Source organism: Macrotis lagotis, chromosome 1 (genome assembly GCF_037893015.1).
Source record: "Macrotis lagotis isolate mMagLag1 chromosome 1, bilby.v1.9.chrom.fasta, whole genome shotgun sequence".
NCBI lineage: Eukaryota > Metazoa > Chordata > Mammalia > Peramelemorphia > Peramelidae > Macrotis > Macrotis lagotis.
The window spans coordinates 308645423-308665260 of NC_133658.1; the positions used below are offsets into that span (position 1 = coordinate 308645423).

At 42.8% G+C, this 19838-nt stretch overlaps 1 protein-coding gene across 4 annotated transcripts in view; it reads left to right on the forward strand.

Annotated features, from left to right (window-relative positions):
- The window catches only part of ZNF423 (zinc finger protein 423), a 403178-nt gene that overhangs the window by 362563 nt on the left and 20777 nt on the right, over positions 1–19838 (forward strand). For all 4 annotated transcript variants that reach the window (XM_074211383.1, XM_074211385.1, XM_074211384.1 and 1 more), the window contains 2 exons: positions 11229–11360; positions 14015–14130. In XM_074211383.1, the coding sequence (XP_074067484.1) occupies positions 11229–11360; positions 14015–14130 (248 nt within the window). The remainder of the gene's footprint in view (positions 1–11228; positions 11361–14014; positions 14131–19838) is intronic.

Genomic DNA, 19838 nt, shown 5'->3' on the forward strand with positions numbered 1-19838 from the left:
CAGCTCCCCAGGACGTAATAACATTCACCCTCTCCATGACCACATGGGACCAAATCCTCTGTTGGCTGGGGCTCTAGGAGGAGGAATGGAATTCTCCAACCCCCAGAGCAAACCCATAGAGGCCTTTGGCATTGCAAATTTACAACACCCTGGGCTCTGATCTGGAGGCTGGAGAGCCATGCTGGTAATAATAATAATATTCATTATCATTCTTCATGTTGGTATTATGGTTTTTGCCTCTCCAAAGTGATTTTGAATCTATTACAGCATCTTGGCCTCACAATAGTCCTGAAAATATTATTTTCTCCTTTTCATAGAAAATGAAGGCTAAAATGATTGGCTTAAGGTTATATGATATAGCTAGTGGCACAGCCAAGATGAGAAGCCTGTTTTCCTGGATTTCAGACTCAAGACTTTTTTCTTTTCTTGGGGATAGGGTGTAGATGAAAAAATAAATGAGGTAATAAAAATTACTCCATTGTTGGGGTGATGAATCTGTAGCAGCTTGTCATGTTATCCTACTTGAGCTAAGCCAACCTCTATCCAAGATACATTTTCTTTTACCCAATGAGGAATTAGCTCCTGGAATCTGATCTAAGAAGTCATCTGGAGTCTGTAACTTTGAACTCTGGAGAACAGGGGAAAAAACCCATTTCATTTAATTTGCATTTAATATGGAATAGCATTATTCAGAAGCAAACTTTGAACTTTTGAGGGATCCATTCAGGAAAACTCAAGAAGGAGGGTGCAGTATCTTACAAGACTTGACCTGTCTTGCCTTCAAAATGGAAAAGAAGGCCTACATTGGTCTTCTTCTTTGCATTTTTTTTCCTTGAAAACATCTTCCCTATGACTGATAACCAGACTTTGAAGGAGGCATGAATTTTCCCTAAACTCTTCTTGGTCTAAAACAAAAAAAATTATAAAACTTCAAGCCAATCTAAAACTATATATACTTAAGCATAAACCAAGAACAGAAGTCCCAATAATCTGCTTTCTGGACTTTGAGGACCTTTCTGATTTATTGAGCTCAAAAATAGAAACTTAAGAGCGTTAGACAAACACCAACAGTAACAAACAATGTTGTAAAGGCTTGATTTTTTTTTCTTCCCCTCTTTCTTAATGTACATCCTCAGCCATTCACACATGTGGACAGGTACATTTTGTTCCGAGTTAGGAGGAATCTGGTTGTCCTCTATTCAGTCCCATAACATCGTTGTGCAAGGGCCTAGCCACTGTGACTCAAGGCCTGTTTACTGTGACATAGTCGTCAAAGCAAGATATTGGTGGTACCTAGATAAATAAGTATAAATAGTTTTCTTTCTGATATGTGACCGGATTATTTTCCAGTTGATTTCCAGCCCTGGCCCCAAGTGGCCCACAGATCAAAAAAAGATAAGGGTCAGTTACAAGGTTGAGCTCATTCTGCGTTGCCATAGCAACTGACCTCAGGCAACCTCCAGAGGACTACACCCAGCTCCCCAGGTGATATTTTCACTGTCCACGCCATCAATCCCAGGCCTTTCAAAACTCAGACTGCTTAATTGTCAGGGCTCTGTTTTGAAGAGTCTCCACATCCCGGTGGGGCCCAGGTTCAGGCTGCCAGAGCTCGTTTATGTCTTCCTGAGACACTTGGGACCCTGGGAGTTGGGTCCCTCCTCAACAGAAAGGCCTGGGAAGACATTCCCTTGGGGAGGGAGGGAGGGCCCATGGCAGTCCTCCTGGATTAGTTAGTAAAAACATCTAAGCAGAAAATGGTTGTGGAGGTGTGTGCTGTCCATCAAGGACTGCCTTCCCTGATTGACAAGTGGTGTTAAATTGCTAGGAGGCTCTTAATATTAGGGGCTTAGTTGTATTGGGCACTGCTCCTCACCCTACACACAACACTCACTCTCTCTCTCTCTCTCTCTCTCTCTCTCTCTCTCTCTCTCTCTCTCTCTCTCTCTCTCTCTCTCTCCACAATATCCACATACATTCCTTAGTGCCTTCCCACCCTTGCTTCTGATGAATGTACACTCCCTCCCACCCCCCAAAAAAGCCCCACTCTATAAGACCCCCTTTCCTGACCTGACCTTCATCCACTCACATTGTAGAATCTATTTTCACCTTTCCTTCCCCTCCTCATTGTCCATCTCCATACCACTCCCAAGCCTGGCTTGATGAATTTCCTTGTGGTATTTAATGACAAATCAATAAATAAACAGCCTGATCTGGCTATAGAGATGTTATTGCTTCCCTTCCTCCCCCCACACATAGCCCACCATTCTGTTTCAACTGTACACTCTTTGTTCATTATGGGAAACAAAGGGCTGAGTTCCCCATTGTACTGTATTTCACAATCCCATCTCCTAGCCTGTTTACAGCCATTTATTAGGATGGTGTCAGTGGGGTCATCTCCTTGTGTCTTTCCTCCTCCCAGATTGCCCTCTTAAATCCTCATTTGCTCCAGTGAACAAATGGGCTCTCCTCCTCTTCTTTTATTCCTGAAGCCATGTATTTTTTTCCTGGTATCCATTTGTCTGACCTAGTGAAAGCTTTCCTCTCGGCACTCATTGGAAGCTCCCTCTGGCTGGTCTCTTCGGGACATGATCTGTGGGTAGAGGCTTCCTGGTATCTGGTGCTGTGGAATTTCAATTTGGCAAAGTTCATTACAAGTACTGGTAACTCAGGGATTTCATTGCTCCACAGAAGTAAGATTTTTCCTCTGTATTACCTCTGAGCCTAGCACTGAAGCAAATCCCTACCATTTTTAGGATGGCACTGCCTGGGATTGGCCTATCTAGTCAACGAATGAATGTTGAATTGGCTTTAAAACCTGACCCATATAGTTGGGAGTCATCCCCACTCCCATTGCCTTGTTAAGTTCTAACAGATGGTAAAAAAAAAAAATAGGTTCCCTCCTTTATCGTCCAATTCTCTTAAGTGGAAAGAGAGAGAACACCTAGAGTTCAGGGAAATGAAAAAAAGCAAAGAAAATACTCATCTGCTATCCTATGCCAATAGGCATGATTTTATCTTGCATACAGAAATACCTACTTAGGATCATAATATTAGAGATTAGAATTTGAAAGGGAATTCTGAGGCTGGGCCATTCAACTTTTACATTTTATAGATGAAGAAACTGAGGCTTAGGGAGGTTAATTGACTTAGGATCAAGCAGACAGTAAATCCAGAAGCAGGATTTAAATGTAGGTCTTCAAACTTAAGAGCCAATGCTCTCTTGGCTATCCCAAGTGATGGCTTTTTCATTGGCACTCAAGTGCCTCTTAAGAGTCTTTTGCCAGATTTTCCTGAATGCAGATTTGGAAGTTTGATTGTTTGGTACCTTCAACAAATTATCTCACTTTTTTGGGTCTCAATGTCCTTATCTGTAAAATGAGAGAGAGATTGGATTTACTATAGCTGATATCCTTACTAGCTCTAATTCTATTATCCATGTATGCATTGTTCATCCTACCTTCTTAGAAGGCTTCCTGACTCTTTCCTAGTCTTAGTGGCCCATGACTGTATACAAGAAACCCACTGCCTCTGGGGAAATGACTTCAAGGAGAAGCATGGATCTGGCCTAAAATGGGCCAGGCAGCCTCCCACCACGAGTGGCCTTCCATGGCCCTTCAATGTGTCTAGCACCCGTCACACTCAAATGTGTTTGAACTTAAGAACAATGCCCTGGCACCTTACCAGCACAGCCCGTTTGGGTCACTGCAACCCACTAATCCTCGCTAACAGGCAGTAAATTATGTACCTCCAAATTTATACAAACGCCTGCCTTTGACATCAGCGGGTTCCACCCAGGTTTCACCTTCAGGATTCTGATAATCAGCTCTCATTCCTTCTGGCTTCCCCCAAGACCAGTATGGAAATAAGTATGTGTCTGCCAGGGATCAAATGCTTTTGGAGACAAAAGTAGGTACTGAGAACATTACAGGATACTATCATCTCCCCACGATACTTTTACACAAAGCACTCCGCTCCTCTTTTGGGTTGACACAGTTTCAGCCTGAAAGAATCCAGCAGGCCGGCTTGTTTTAAACAAGAGCACATCCTATTATTTTTTTGAGAAATGTAGTGTAAAATTAACGCTTATTATTCTCAAGCCTAGAAGTAAAAAAAAAAGAGAGAGAGAGAGAAAGAGGGAGCTTGGAATTGTGTTTGCCGGTTCTTGTTTGTTCATCATTTAAAAAAAACAACAGCTATCCCCAAACAATAAATCAATAGATTTCCTGAGCAGACCTCAGTTATATGAGAACAGGAGGAGATATCTAGCAGAGAGACTTGAAATCTGCATTTTATTTTACAAATGAGTGGGGCTGTATAATTCACCAGTTATGTGGGTCTCTCTTACAGATGTCTGTCATGGGTTAATAGAAGGAAAAAAAGGGGGGGGGTAGTGAGAAGAGAAATGAGGGAAATTGGAGGAGTGATTGTATGTTTTCACTCACAAAAGCCCCACGCCTGAGTGGAGTGTGTCGTTTCTCAGACAGAGCTTTGTCACTTGACTCAGAGGTGACTTCCGTGCGACTGTTTGCTCTTATATAATTCAAGAAAGTTATTCTCCAATGGTGCAGCTATCTGTGGCTGTTCAAAATGAGAGAGGCTATAAATGCCAGTGAGGAGAGAGTGATTATGGGGACAATGTTAGCCCCATCCTTGGACATTTTCATATTTGGGGGGATGTACATGCAAGAAAAAGAAACATTTCACTTCCTAACCATAGTAGTCATCTCCCCCCCACACACACACACCTCTTTCTCTTTCTCTCTCTCTCTCTCTCTCTCTCTCTCTCTCTCTCTCTCTCACTCTCTCACTCTTTTTCTGGATGGTTTTATAGACAGAGAAACACATAATGGACTCCTGTGGGAGTGTATCCAAACCCCCTGCCAGTGAGGAGAAGGCCTTATAATTCAGAAGTGGATTTGCAAATCAAAGGTCTCGCCTCAAGTGGGAGAGATTCCCAGATCCGCAGGAACCCATTACGCTTTATTATTTTTCATCCCATTTTTAGTTTGTTTTATTATTGTTTCCCTTCTAGGGTTTAACTCTTTAAAAACATGTGGAGGGTCTGGGAGGAGAGGGAGGAAATAGAACTAGAAACGCCTAATTGGCTGTGAGACCCTTGTAATAATTAGCCAGAGACTTGTATTGACACATTCAGATTTTTGGACTGTATTTTGATGTAAATTACAGGCATTTAGACACCCAGTACCTGAGCTTTCAATTCCAGGGGTATTTATGTATACCTTTTTATGAATATTGGTGTTTTCCTTACGTGGTGAAGCTTGTATGAATCAGAGAAGAATGGATTGATGAATAGCCTTGTACTCAGAAAATGGAAAGTGAATGTCAGACATGATTTCTCTGATTTATAAGTTGCAGGGGCTTTCTTTGTCCTCTCTGTGTTTGTGCATCAGATGGTCATGTCTCCATTCACAGCAAAGTGGATAAGGGCTCCTATTCGGCATTGCTCTCGTAAATCGTCCTTTCCTAGGTTTAGCATGGCAGCTCTCAGGAGTGGTTCGGGACTGGAGATCGGGGGTGGGGTGGGGTGGGCTGGGGGGAGATGGAAAATTGAGATGGGGCAGGGAGGGAGAAGGGAGTTGAGAGTGTGTGTGTACAGAATCACCCAGGAGGGATTTCTATTCAGTGTTTAGACTCTTAGAATCATGGAATAAAAAAGCTGGAAGGAAGGGACCTCAGAGACCAAAGAGTTCATCCCTCTCTTTGGATAGTTGAGGAAACTGAGGCCTGAAAAGGGGAAACAACATGAATTTCTGGCAGAACTGGATTTAGAACCTGTTCTTCTAATAACCAGTCCTTTGCTCTATCTATCACATCCTGTGGCTTGAAAATATTCTTTGTGTTTAGCCCTTAGCATGTTTGGTGCTGGGAGTCTATAAGAAGAAATAGTACACATGAGCCTTGGACCTTAAAGAGTTTACAGTTCAGTTGAGGACACAAGATGAGTCTGCATAAAACAATTAATTCCAATGGGAAGCAGTATGTGATTGAGTTCCAAAGCCAGTGGCACAGACAGAAGGGAAGCTTGTTGGGGGGGAACTTTCATCAAAGAGAATAAGCTAGGATGAGGCAGAAATTAAAGGATGAGGAGTATTTAATTTATTGTGATCTTAAGAGAGTTTTTAAGGAAAAAACCAGTGTTCCGTATGGTAGGCAGTTGGTGGTATAGGGGAGAGAGCACTGGGTCTGGAATCAGGAAAACCTGAGTTTGGATAATCCAATGTCAGACACTTCCTATCTCTGTGACTCTGTTTGCTTCAGTTTCCTCATCTGTAAATGAACTGGAGAGAGAAAAATGGGAAACTATTTCACTATTAGCCATGAAAACCCTAAATGGGGTCAAAAAGGGTTAGACATGACTGAAATGACTGAACAACACTATTCTGTTCATTCTGCAAAATGTTTGTTATCTGTCCATTTTTAAAGCACCAACATAACATTTATAAGACACTTTGATATTTTCATATTCCTTCAAGAAAATCATATTATTGGAGTTTCACAACAGTCCTGTGAGGTGTAGGCATTATTTTCCCTATTTTGCAGAGGAAGAAACTGTTAAGTGATTTAACCATGTTCTCATGACTGGTAAATGTTGGAAGTAGCAATGAACCCATGATTTCTTGACTGCACACCTATCTGTAGATCTAGAGGGCCTGATGATCAATTATATATTGCCATGTCTAAACTTGATAACTGATTACTACTACCCCTACCCCTACTACTATTACCACCACTACTACTACTATTACTACTACCGCCGCTGCTGCTGCTGCTGCTGCTGCTGCTGCTGCTGCTGCTGCTGCTGCTGCTGCTGCTGCTGCTGCTGCTGCTGCTGCTGCTGCTGCTGCTGCTGCTGCTGCTGCTACAATTACTACTATTACTACTGCTGCTGCTGCTGCTGCTATGTCAAAACTTAAACGCTCTCAATTCAGCCTAATACCTAACTAGCCCAAGATGAATTAGACCTAGTCAGTGAAGAGTGTACTGTTCTCTTCCCTTAGGAAAGTGTAATGGAAAGAATGCTAAATTTGTAGTTAAATTGCATTCAAATCTCAGCTCTGTCACTCTAGGTAAATTAATTAACCCTTTTGGACCTCAGATCACTCCTTTGTAAAATAAAGGGGTTAAATTGGTTACTTCTAAAATCTTTGCTTTCTCTCAATCCTGTTATCCTATGAATTCTTGCTTCTTTTCCATCTCTGAACAATACTTGAACTTAGTGGGTCCTGCTGATCAGGAGGAATTGGCAAATGGATTGGGGAAGTGATTTCTTAACTTATGTCTCTTCCTTCAAACTCCAGAGACCCCCATCATCATGAGCTGGACTTGGCCCCAGGTTCAGTGGGGACATCAATGGTGTCTCTTTGCCTCTCTGAACCACTCACTTTCCCCTGGTTGTCTCTCATTGTCATGTCCCATTACTAGAGGGAGCATCTTGATCTCTTGTAGATGTCCCAGTTGGAAAGCTATCTGACAAACCAATCTACCCTCAGCTCTCCAGGGCTAAGGTGTTAATGTCTGATAATGGCTTAAGATATTCCTGGGGGCATCTGTTTTCTAATTGGAAGACCCAAAAACCTTTGAGAGAGAATAGTTTGGATCTCTTCTGTTGGATTTCAGGTCCTGCCAGAACAGGCTATTGAGACATGGAGATCTGAGTATTTCTTGAGCCTTCCTATGCTTTTTAAGTCCTATCCCTTAAGTGGCTGTCTGTTCCCCTTACCCATAAGGTTGACTTTTCTAATGGAGATGAAATAGCCTTAGTCAGGGAATGGAAGGGGTGTGAGTGAGTGTGTGTGTGTGTGTGTGTGTGTGTGTGTGTGTGTGCACGCGCACGCATGCGTGCATGGTTCGGGTGTATGTACTAAACCAGCCTCAGGCACAGAAACTTTTCTTTTCAATGAATTTTTTTCTTTTAAATGAAGATTTCACTTGGACCTCGGATCTGCACAGGTGTCCTAGTTGCAGCAGCTCCTGAGACATGTCAAATACCCAGTAGATTACAGCCGGTGTGTTATGTGGGGCAAGCCCGCCTGGTATCTGTGTGTGTCATGGTTTAGTTACTGCCTAGACTAGAAGTTGGATACCTACCTTGTCCCTTCTTCAATGATGGGGCACCTGGAGATAGAGCCTTTGATCGAAGATTACAGGGTTTTATTTTCTTTTTCCCAACCAGCAATGCAGTCCTTTTAAATAGGACTTTTGATTCCTGGGTTTTCAGGGAATTTCAGGGTACTTAGATTTCTTGGATGGGGCTCATTTTCCCATGAGAAGAGTTGGAATGCATTGATAATGAATATAGCTCTTTGATTTTTTTTTCTTTCTTTTTTTTGCAAGGCAATGGGGTTAAATGACTTGCCAAAGGTTACACAGCTAAGTAGTTATTAAGTGTCTGATGCTGGATTTGAACTCAGGTCCTCCTGACTTCAGGACCCGTGCTCTATCCATTGTGCCACCTAGCTGCCCCTAGGTCTTTGATTCTTAACATACCAAAACCCTTTCTCTCTTTCTCCATTCATAATGAATACTGATACCCCTTGCTTGACCTTAGGGACAAAGGATAACTGGCATGTTATTGGAATGAGGATTTGAGTCCATAGTCTCTAAAACAAGAAACGGCCTGTTTTACAGAAAAGAAAACTGAGTTTCAGAGAGGAAAAATAGTTTATACAAGAACTAGGATTCAGAAAATTTTATTTTGGAACGATAAAGATTATGGGTGTCACCCCCCTCCCCCTTCAGTAGAGAATGAAGGGTATAAGATCATTCTTTTATTTATTTTATTTTTCTAGTTGCAAAGGTTAGATCATTTTTTAGTCAATCAGGAAGTATTTATTTGTCATTTTATAAATGTCAGTCACTTTTCTAGGTATTGGGTATAGTCCCTGCCCTCGAGGAGTTTTCTTTCTATCTATCTATCTATCTGTCTATCTATCTATCTATCTATCCATCCATCCATTATATGTGTTTTTATCTACTTTATGGATTTTCTTTGGCAAGTGTTCAAAAATCTCTCAGCCTCAGTTCCCTTTAACACTCGGCTCACTACTGATCTCTCTCCTTAAGAAGCCCAAACTCATAGAGTTGTAAAATTTTGAGCTAGAGGCAACATTAATTCAATAACAGATGAAAATGTTGAAGATCAGAAAGAAATGATTTGTTTAGTGTCATGCTGGTGAATAAATAGCAGAACTAGTATTATAAATAGTGGAAGACTCCAAATACAGTACTCTCTTGTTCTAATAGTAGCCTAAACTACAGTGGAACTGAGAATAGAGTTCCCAGACCCAGAGTCAGGGAGACTTGAATTCAAAACTGGCTTCAGACCTGTGTGACCCTGGACAAGTCACTTAATCCTATTTGCCTTGGTTTTCTCATCGGTAAAATGAATTGAAGAAGAACATGACAAATCACTCCTAATGAGGGGATTTCTTTGCCAGGCAAATCTTCACAAAGAGTCAGACATGGCTGAAACAACTGAATAGCAAAAGCCACCTGTACTCATGTAGATCAGGTAGGTAGACAAGTATAAATAATTCTGTACTATCTGTGGTTTGGGATTATCTGCACTATTGCTCTTTCTCCTTTAGTGCATATAATCAAGAGTCAACATATTTAGGTTTTAAGATAGTGACTTCAAATTGGAAACCATTGTATGTAGTAATATCAGAATAGGGAGAGTCTTCAGGTATCTAGTCTAATCCTCACTGAGCCAGAAATCCCTGAGGAGTAGTCATGCTTCCTCCCCTCCAGTGAGAGGGAATACAGTACATCCACAAACAGCTTATTCCACTTCTAGGCTGCTCTGATTGTGAGGAAGTTTTTCTTTGTATTGAGGTGAAGTCTGCTTCTCTTTGACTCTAGGAAGCCTATTCAACTCTTCACTTTCACTTCCCGCCTGCCCCCATATCCGATCCCTTGCCAAGTCTTGTAGATGCTAGCTCCCTTCTGGCATCCATTGTCTGCTCTATACTCACACCACAGCCACATTCGTCCAACCCCTTATTCTGCTCTTCCTAGCTCCTGCAGTAGCCTCCAAGTTGGTCACCCTCCATTCAGTCTCTCTTTTTTCAGTCTCTTTTATACAGCTGCCAAAATTTGATATTCCTAAATTGCAAATCTAACCATGTCACTCTTCAGAAACATTAGAAATTGCTAAGATTTTATCAGTGGAAATGACATTTAAAGAAGGACCATTATCACCTGCTTTGCCACCACACCCTAAAACCATGGGGTTTTTCCTTCTTACTTGTACCTTAAAGCCTTCCATATATGGCATCTCTCTCTTATTAGAATATGAGCTCCTGGTGAGCAGGAACTGTCTGTCCTTTCTATTTTATTGTCACTAGTGCTTTGTGTATAAAAAGTTTCCTTCCTTCCTTCCTTCCATCCATCTATTTTTCTTCTATATCTTGGAAGCTGTAGCTTCCATCAGAATTCATCTTAATTGCCATCTCTTTCAGTAGAACTTTCTCAGTTCCTCCATTTGTTTGCCTTGCCCCATTTAAAAGCATTTGTGTTTTGTATTTGCTTATCTATGAACATCTATTTCTCTCCTAAGTAGAATCTAAGTTTCTTGAGGGCAGGGACTATCTCACTTTTGTTTCACCATCCTTCATACCTAGCATAGTATTATAGTACCACATTGAAGGTATTTAACAAATTCTTGTTGATTGATTGATTTTTGCCCACTGGTCCTAGTTCTCTCTCATTTGAAGTTATACAAGTAAATTAAATCTCTTAATCCCTAAATCCCCACGATAACCATTGTCCTACCCCACACCCTACAACCTCCCTGAGTCTCTTCTCCTTTTAAGCTAAACCTCCTTTAATGTTTAACAGAATCAACTATTACCTGATTTTTCCTCCCCTTGTCATTGTTGTCACCGCCCCCCTTCAACAAGGCTCTGGGTTCTGTGTTCTTCCTAAAATGTAGTATTTCTAGATGTACTGAAAACAGTTGCCACCGGTCCCAGATCGTCCACAGTCCATGCTCACTATTCCATGAAAGTGTGTGTGTGTGGGGGGAGGTGTGAGGGTTATATTGGGGTGCACCATGGGGGGCTAAGGTGGGGCAGGGGGCTAAAGGGAGGAGGGAGCAAGAGCTGTTGCCTAGATGGATTCTAGGCGAAGCCGTGGCTCACAGCCTCCTGCCTTTCAGACGCTAATCTGCTGTGTCACTAACAAGTTGTATCATTTGAACCTTGCAGAGGAAGGCATCAATCACGAATGCAAGCTGTGTAACCAGATGTTTGACTCTCCGGCCAAGCTTCTTTGTCACCTGATCGAGCACAGCTTTGAGGGAATGGGAGGCACATTCAAATGTCCTGTTTGTTTTACAGGTAAGGTTTCCCTGATGGGCTGGGAAAGGGGGAGTGGCAAAAGCCTTGTGCTTGTCTGGGGAGCAAGTCTATGGACCATCACCTTCTGGAATTGTCTCAGTGCCTATAGACAACTCTAGGGATCTCTGATAAAAGTTTATCATAGAAAAAGCAGAATAGTATGGAAAAATGAACACTGGTCCTCTAATCCAGGGGACCTGGGCTCTGCTCCTTATTCTTTTACTAACTAGCCATGCAACTTTGGGAAAATTCTTTAACCATTCTGGGCCTCAGTTTTTTCATCTGTGGTGTGGGTGTAACAATAGAGCTACCTATTTCACAGTGTGATGAAATGACCTGGTAAATATGAAAGGGCTTTAGAAATGTGAGTAGGTATCAATTTATTCTTATTATTATTCTCCTCCTCCTCCTCCTCATCATCATCACTCCGTATGCCAGAAAGTCTTTAGCATTCCTATAATGATGACTCATGGGTGTTTTGGGGAGCCAATGAAAGTATTATCTAGGAAGTAGGAAGACCGCATCCCTGGTTGTATCAAGGAACTAGGCCTGACCTTTGTTCTCAGCTACTTCATGGTCCTGGGACTCAACTATAAAGGATGATGTTTTTTATTTTTCAAAGAACTTATACATTCATTCTACTTCAAACTCATCACATGTATGTCTCCTTTTAGTGGACGTTATTTTCAAGAAATTTTCAGACGTTGGCACCCCCCACCTTGGTTTTTCACTCTTTTACACAATACTTTGGCACTGATAGAAAGTTCTAATCCATATCCTTCTTGTTGTCATTGAGCTTTCTTTCTATGTGTATGTGGATCCCATTTTTTCCCTTGGAGCCTGTACCCCAATTCATCCCCCCACTCACCAACCTCGAGTTGGCTCAATTCCCTCCCTACACTGTCCCAGGCTGCCTTTTTTAAGCTCCTCTTGGCCCATGGCTTGGGCCACCTGTGCCCACTGATGCTGGTGGGGATAATCTCCCCTGGGAGTTGCCCCTCCCCAGCCCCCTGCCTTGGCTGATGGACTGACTCCACCATTCTCCCAATGATTTGACTGGAAGGGAACAACGGCAGCTACTGCAGAAAACCCCCAAGTCCTCTTGCTTTGGTCAGACCTGGATCCTTGACCTGGACAGCTGCCCAGGCTACAGAGGCTGAACTGTGCCCCTACTTCCCCTCTGTGATCTGACAATCTTCCAGGCTGGGAGAGGGGGGACGTGAGTCTCAAGGGCCTTGCCCTGCCTCTCCTTCCCTGTGCCGCCCAGATGGCAGCCGGTGTGGGGGGGGAGGGGGTTCTCCCTGCCTCCCCCGACATCTGCCGTCTGTCACTGTGGGAAGCCCCACCCCAGGGAGAGCCTGGCCTAGCATGGAGGTGGGGATTGGGGCGGGGGACTATGGATCTCTCTGTTCCCAGAGTCACAGCTGCTTCAGGGGCTCCTCCTCCCTACCCCTCAGGGCCCAGCTAGGCTTGTGTCTTCCCCATGGGTGGGCTCCCTGATACTGGGAAATCCAGAATGTGGTAGGAGGGGGTTGGTAGAAGGAGCTTTTCCTTGGCAGAGGCCCACACCTCATTCCTGAGACACATTGAGTCTCTCACTCAAGCTACAGGGGGGTCATTCTCTCCCAACTCATTTTGGAGAGCTTGCTTTAGGTTCTTGTAGGTGGACAAAGGAGGAGCCATTTGACATTCAGGGCAAAGCCCAAGGACTTTTTATTCATTTATGCCAACTGAGATGCAAAGCTGAGCTAAGTCTCTGGACCTCCTTCCTTCCTTGGCTAAGTTCCCTTTGTCTGCTTTATTTACTCCTCGGACCTCTAGCTCCCTGATTTCCTTCCTCAATAAACAGGCCTGGGACTCAGTGTAGCACCCCACCCCCACCCCCACCCAAATGAGCTCAGTTGGGTGTCCTGGAGAATTGTGGCAGATGGTGTAAGGAGCATCATGGGGAGTTGGAGGACCTGGCCCCAGACTCATGCAATCCACTGCCTTGTTTTGTGACCTTGGGCCAATCATTTCCCTCTCCTGGGCCAGAGTTTCCTTCATGAAATGATGGAATTGAAGATGGTCCCTAAACGACCAACCTCCCTAACTCTAACCTGTTCTGATTTATCATTCAATCATAGTATCTTAAAATCAGAGCAAGGGACAACCTCAGAGGCCATTGCCGTTCATCAGCCAGCATTAACACCTACTGGGTGTTGTTCTGGAGGCTGAATTCTGGTTGCCATTTAATATTAACAACAGTCCTCTCATATTTTCATAGCACTTTATAGTTTATAGAACCCTTTCATAAACATTATCTTGTTTGAGACTCATAGTGGCTCTTGGTGGGGAGCAGGACAACTGTCACCATCCTCCCTAATTTACAGATGAGAATTAAGCTGAGCAGAAAGCTCACCAGCTCAGTGACTTGTCCAAGGTCACCTGGACAGCAGTGGCAAGGCTAGATGAGAACCTGGGCTTGGACTCTTTACAAGTCAAAGGATGTTCTGTCTTTGGATACCAGATTCCTTCTCACAAGCACTCTCTAGGTAAACCCTCTGGACCCATCTGTTGGGCTTTGGAGAGAAGGGTGGTGTAGATAGATCTAGAGGACTTAGGAGGTGGTCTGGTGGCTCTCAGCCCTCTGATTGTTTTTGCCTTTGTTCTAGTTTTTGTGCAGGCTAACAAGCTCCAGCAACACATCTTTGCGGTGCATGGGCAGGAGGACAAGATCTATGACTGCTCACAGTGTCCACAGAAGTTCTTCTTTCAGACAGAACTCCAGGTAAGCCCCTCTCACTTTTCTTCCTATCATCATCATATTCTCTCTCCTAGCATTTTCTAGCTCCTTTCTTCTGGTCAGCTTGGCAGTTTTGAAGAGATGGAGACTTTCATTCAGGTAATGAGAACCAGAAGAAACCTAAAGAGTTCATTCATCCTCCATAACCCAATCATTTTACAGATGGGGAAACTGAGGCCCAGGGAAAGGAAGTGGCTTGCCCAAGGTTCCACAGACATTTGATGCCAAGGATGGGATTGGAATCCCCTATTCATGGTCCTTTACCCTCATTCTCTCTTTAACCCTGGCTTGAAGAGAAAAGGAGAAAACACCATGGTTTAGTTCTAATATGGCTAGAACTAATGGTCAGCTGTCTTAGTCTGGTCATTTGCCTGCTGAGCTAGGCCAGATGGGTCTGGTCTCTTCAGAACCCTTCTCCCTCTGATAGTTGGTCTTCTGTGTGACCTTTCTCAGAATTTCGCCTTAGACTCCTATGCCATACACAAACACATTCATATGGCATATGAAAAGCTCTGCACTCTTACCACATTGTTAAATCAGAGTTGGACCATTTCTTTAGCCTTTTTAAATTGGTCCTACATACCAAAATTATCATTCTGCCTTGAATTTATGTCATTACACTACCATATAAATGATCAAATTACTTCATAAGATCCAGGCTTATTCTTTCCATCATGAATTGGATTGGAAAATTGAAGCCTGGAGAAGATATGTCCCTTGCCAAAATCATCTGACAAGTCAAAAGGAGAGCCCTGCCTAAAAGAAAGATCTCTTATCTCCTGGACCACATCTCACCACTGTTATTCCTCCATTTGCAAAGATGGAATCCTTGGGCCTAGAGTTCTGTGGCAAGGTATAGACATCTATATCCTTACTCCTAAAACAATTCGAATGAACAAGAACACCTAAGACCCAATTTTATCATTTCAGCAAAATTCCCCAGTGCCTTAAGTTCATGCAACAAAACTAACCTTCCATTTCTGCTCTGGGAAACACCACCATGTTGGGAACAGTTCTGACATGTTCTAAGATACCTAGACCATTACTACCTGCTTAGCTCAGCTACCAAACTACTCCTAGTGTCCCCTGACAAATGAAGGCTTTTTATAGAACCATGCTGCATGCCTCATTTAAATCTATTAGCTTTTATAAACTACGATTTGCTTAAACTTTGGAGGCTTTCTGTTTGACTTGCTTAATTCCCAAGTCGACTCCAATCCTGTTCTACTGTCATGTCAAGGGAGGGATGTGGGATTTTTTTTCTCTTTCTCAGGTTTTGTGTTTCTTCCCTTTATTTTCCCCTCCTCCAGCCTCCCAAGGGTTCTTTTGCCTGCCCTTTTTCTTTGAGCCTCATCTGCATAAGTGTGCCCGAGTTTTCACTACACCTTGTTAATGTGGCAGGTTCAGGGCAATGGGCAGATCTCTCCGTGTGGTAGACCATTCTTCCTCCCCCCCCCCTTCACAACCCCAATCCTAGCATGGTTCATCTGAGGTGGTGGTTTCCTGGGTCCCCACATTAACCTTTTAAATCAAATCCTCAAATGCTGAAAACCTTGCTAAATTATAGCCTTAACGAGCCACTATTTTCTGCAATTAATGATTTTAATTACAGAGCGTTTAAATGTGGAAGTGCTGTTGCATAGCCAAATCTATGCAAATAACGGCTTTCATTAAGTAACTTGAATTGTAATTTTCCAGCTTTGGAGAGGAGGATTTTGTAGGCATTTACGTTTTCATAGTCGTTATGCTGCTGATCATTATGCAAGGATTTTCTAACACAGTGAAAAATCCAAGTGTGATATTTAACTGTGAAACAGTATGGGGAGTTGTATGCTGGGGCCTTAGACTAGTTAAATGGTTTGACCTTATCATCATACCAAGCTTTTCTTCTCCATCGCATAACTTGAGGACATATTATCCAGAAAATACCTTAATGGGAGAAGGGGAGGAAAAACAAATAAGCAAATAAACCATTGAACCTGGAGGCCAACTCCAGGTTCTATCATATTCTGTTTCCTTGGATATACCTTCTCTTTTTTGGCCTCAGTTTCTTTATCTGCCAAAAAAAAGGAGGGAATTGAGTCACAATCTCTAAAATGCCTTCTAATTCCAACATTCTGTGACTTTGGGTAATAGGGAGAAGCCAGGGTTCATGAACATATGGAATCTTGAAAGTCAGGAGAATTGGGATTACTCTTGCAATGAGACCAAGAAGCTATTGGGGGTGTGGGACCCCAGGGTTCCTTTGTGCAATGGTCTAAGTTTAATGTAGCTCCCAAATGTCTACTTCTCCCAGCTGTCTTAGTATTAAAGCAAGGACGTGAAAAAAAAAGACAGGCATCATACAAACTAGTAGGGAGAGAGAGAGAAGGTCATTAATGTCACCTAATCAGTATCTGTTGAGTTAAATTAATGAGCACAGCTAATCTTTGGCAACTTTTTCAGCTATAATTCTGGGTACTCTGTATGTCAAAAAAGAATTAAATAGTGAGTATAGACATTTTTGATGGGATCCTATTATTATTTGTAGAGTGAACAGAGGGATACTTCAGTCATTGGGCTAGAGTTGCATGGTGCACCAGATTTGGACTCAGAAGGAAGGGCTGAGAGTGAATCAGTTATACTACTTGATTACTTTGTGACCCTTGGGTAAATCTTCTTTCCTTTCTTTTTTCTCTCCCTCCCTCACCTCCTGTTTCAATTTCCTCATTTGTAAAGTGAGGAGTATTGGAATAACATGATCACTCTGAGGTTCCTCCAAATTCTAAAATAAACAATCTGGGATTGTGAGCATTTTAGTGTCTGGGTGAGGCTGTTCCATGCTCCCTGATCTAAGACATTATCCTCCTTTTCTCTAGGATAGACCCAGTGGAAGCTGCAGCTCCTGAGACTCTTTGGGGAGGGTGAAAACTGGGAGCATGGTTTCTATGTGTGTGTGTATATGCGTACATCTCTCAACAACTTGTGTTCAAAGGAATCAGCACCGCACCGGCGGAGCATTTGTATTTAAAGGATTAATTCATGCTGTTTGCTTGTGTGCGGTTAATCATACTGTTTCCTGCTAAATGATTACAATTGATTAAAAGCAAAGCTAGGGATCTAACAAGCAACCCACGAACTGTTCAGATGGGGAGAAAGCAGGGTACCTGCCAGGTCCTTGCAAGCACAGGTGTTCCAAGGGCCGCCGTGGAGGGAAAGGATTTCTCCTCTTGCAGGCACAGTGTCAAATCGCATCAGTCAGCTACATGCATTGCTTGTTGCTTGTCTGGTTTCTCCAAGTGACGAAGTAGGTGATGGGCCAGAGAAATAAGGGCTTGAAAGTCGTCTCTGTTCAGAACATGTTTTGCAGACCACATGGCCCATATACTTCTGGTTCTTTGTTAGGCTTAGTCTAGCCATTTCTAGCATGCTGCTTTCTGTTGTGGCATAATTGGGCTGTATGCATATAACTTGTCTCCACAACTGTGGGTCCCTTTGGAGGCAGATATCTTAGCTTGGATTCAGTAATGGGACAGACCACTGGCCTTGGAACCAGAGTCTTGGCTCTGAGGCTTCCTAGTTGTGTGACCTTGGGTGTGTCATAGTACTATTATGAACTCATCAATAAAATGAAAAGAATCATATATTAACCGTGCTTCATAATGTTGTTGAGAGGAGAGGCTTCTTTAAAACTGAAAGGATTGTGCAGTTGTTATTGTTAAGCTTCCCTTCTCTTTCCTGTGGTACCTAACACAGGGTAAGTGCTTGTGCCATTGAATAGAATTATATTCCAAGTGTGGTCTGAATTGGAAAGGTTCCAAAAGAGCAGTCAAAGCAATTACAGCAATGCAAGGGTGAAAAGTAATGTAGGAAAGATCAGATCACTCATTTGTTCATTCATTCATTCGTTCCTTCATTCTCAGTCCAAAATGATCCAGTTTCAGCTCTCAGTCATTGCCAGTGGTGAATATTTTTCTGGTAAACTCAAGAACTAGCTACCCTGGAAGGTCTTTTTCACAAAATTCTTATAAGTAGTATGAAAGCTTTATGCTATGGAGTGAGAGCTAGGTTTAGAAGGAGAGGATCTGGGTTCTAATCCTTAGCTTGCCATGTCCATGTGATCTTGGACAAATCCTTTGATAACTCTGTGAACCTCAGTTTCCTCATCTGTAAAATGGGTAGATTGAACCAGGCACCTCTGAGCTCTTTTCAGTTTTGTGATCTTTATGAACTTCCCTGTCACATAAGAGGAGATGAGAGACACACCTATTCTGCCACTTTTCTTTCTCTGTGTCTTCTTCCAAATTGACCCTGAGTACAAATAGAAGGGCAGTCTGTCCTTTGCCCCTTCCGTCTATGAGCACTGTGTCCTAAGATCAGCCTCTTTTTCACCCCATGGCTCAATACAGTGGCAGAAATACTTCCCCTAACTTGTTGTTTCTTCTACAAGCTCAGTTTAGAATCTTCTCCTCGGGGGGACTATTAGTTTCTGGAAGCATCCCATAAACCCTGCCCTTCCTCCTCCCCTACCTCCTCCCTCTGCCTGAATTTACACACAAGACGTAATTCAGGGGGATCGTTCTGTTGCCTGTGCCAATGAAGTGTTTCTCTCCAAAGAGACTCCTTTTGTGTCTCAGCCATTAGCTGGATTTTTGGCATGAGACTCCAATCCCACCCAGCAGCTGTCCCCTCCCTGAAGGAGAGACTTGAAGCAGCTGGGGAATCAGAAAGATGAGGCCACTTTGGAAATAAAGGAGGGAAGGAGAGAATAAATAAAGGATGGGAAGAGGGGATTGGAGAGGCTAGAAGAGGAAAGAAAGATAGAAAAGAATGAATCTGAAGGGCCATTGAGCCCATTTGTAAAAACCATTTGTCCCTTCATAAAACTAATAAATTCAGAGGAAAATATCATTTTTCTTCCACTGCATTGCTGGGCTTCAGTCAAACACAGTCAGATAATTATAACTAATAATAATTAAAAATTAAAAGTGCTCTAGGCACATACTTAGCATTTTACTCTTTGGCTGAGCATTCTGTAAGTATCAGGTTTCTTCCCTTCCTTTACTGTATCTTTTAAAGAAAGTTCTGTTCGTGAGGCTCCTCACAGATCAGAAGGCAGCTTCTTTTTAGTGAAGGATGGAGAGCAGGCCTTGGCCCAGTGGTATGTGTTGAGGAGAGAAGGGTTGATTTCTTAAAGACATTTTGGCTGAGCATCCTACTTTTAATTTTGGACTCACTTTGGGAGAATCCCTGGTTGTGAGACCATGAACCTCTATTTAGTGTGAAGCCACAGTACCCAAGAGGGCATTGTATGGTCTAGAACTCTCCTGCTGTGGTTTCTGTTGGTTTTTACATTGGAGCTGGTACTCTGAGACCTACTTGGAGTCTGGGTATCCTTGTCTCCTAGGTTACAGTGATGCTCTGGCTGCTGGTCTTTGATGAGAGAACTGGTCCTCAGAGGGGTTCAGCATCAGAGGGATGATGTGACTCTGGTCTCCCCTGATTTCAAGTCTAGTGATCTTTCCACTAGATCATGTGCATAGTATTCTCCATAAATGTTATGGGTATGTTGAGTAACTACTCAAGTAACCCACACCTTGAAAGCTTTCAGAAGAACATATTGCTTAGGGTCACTACTTATGGAGAGCTGTAGGATGGTCCTGAAATTCCTGGAATTAACCAAATGACTCCATTCTCAGAGTTTTAAAAATGCT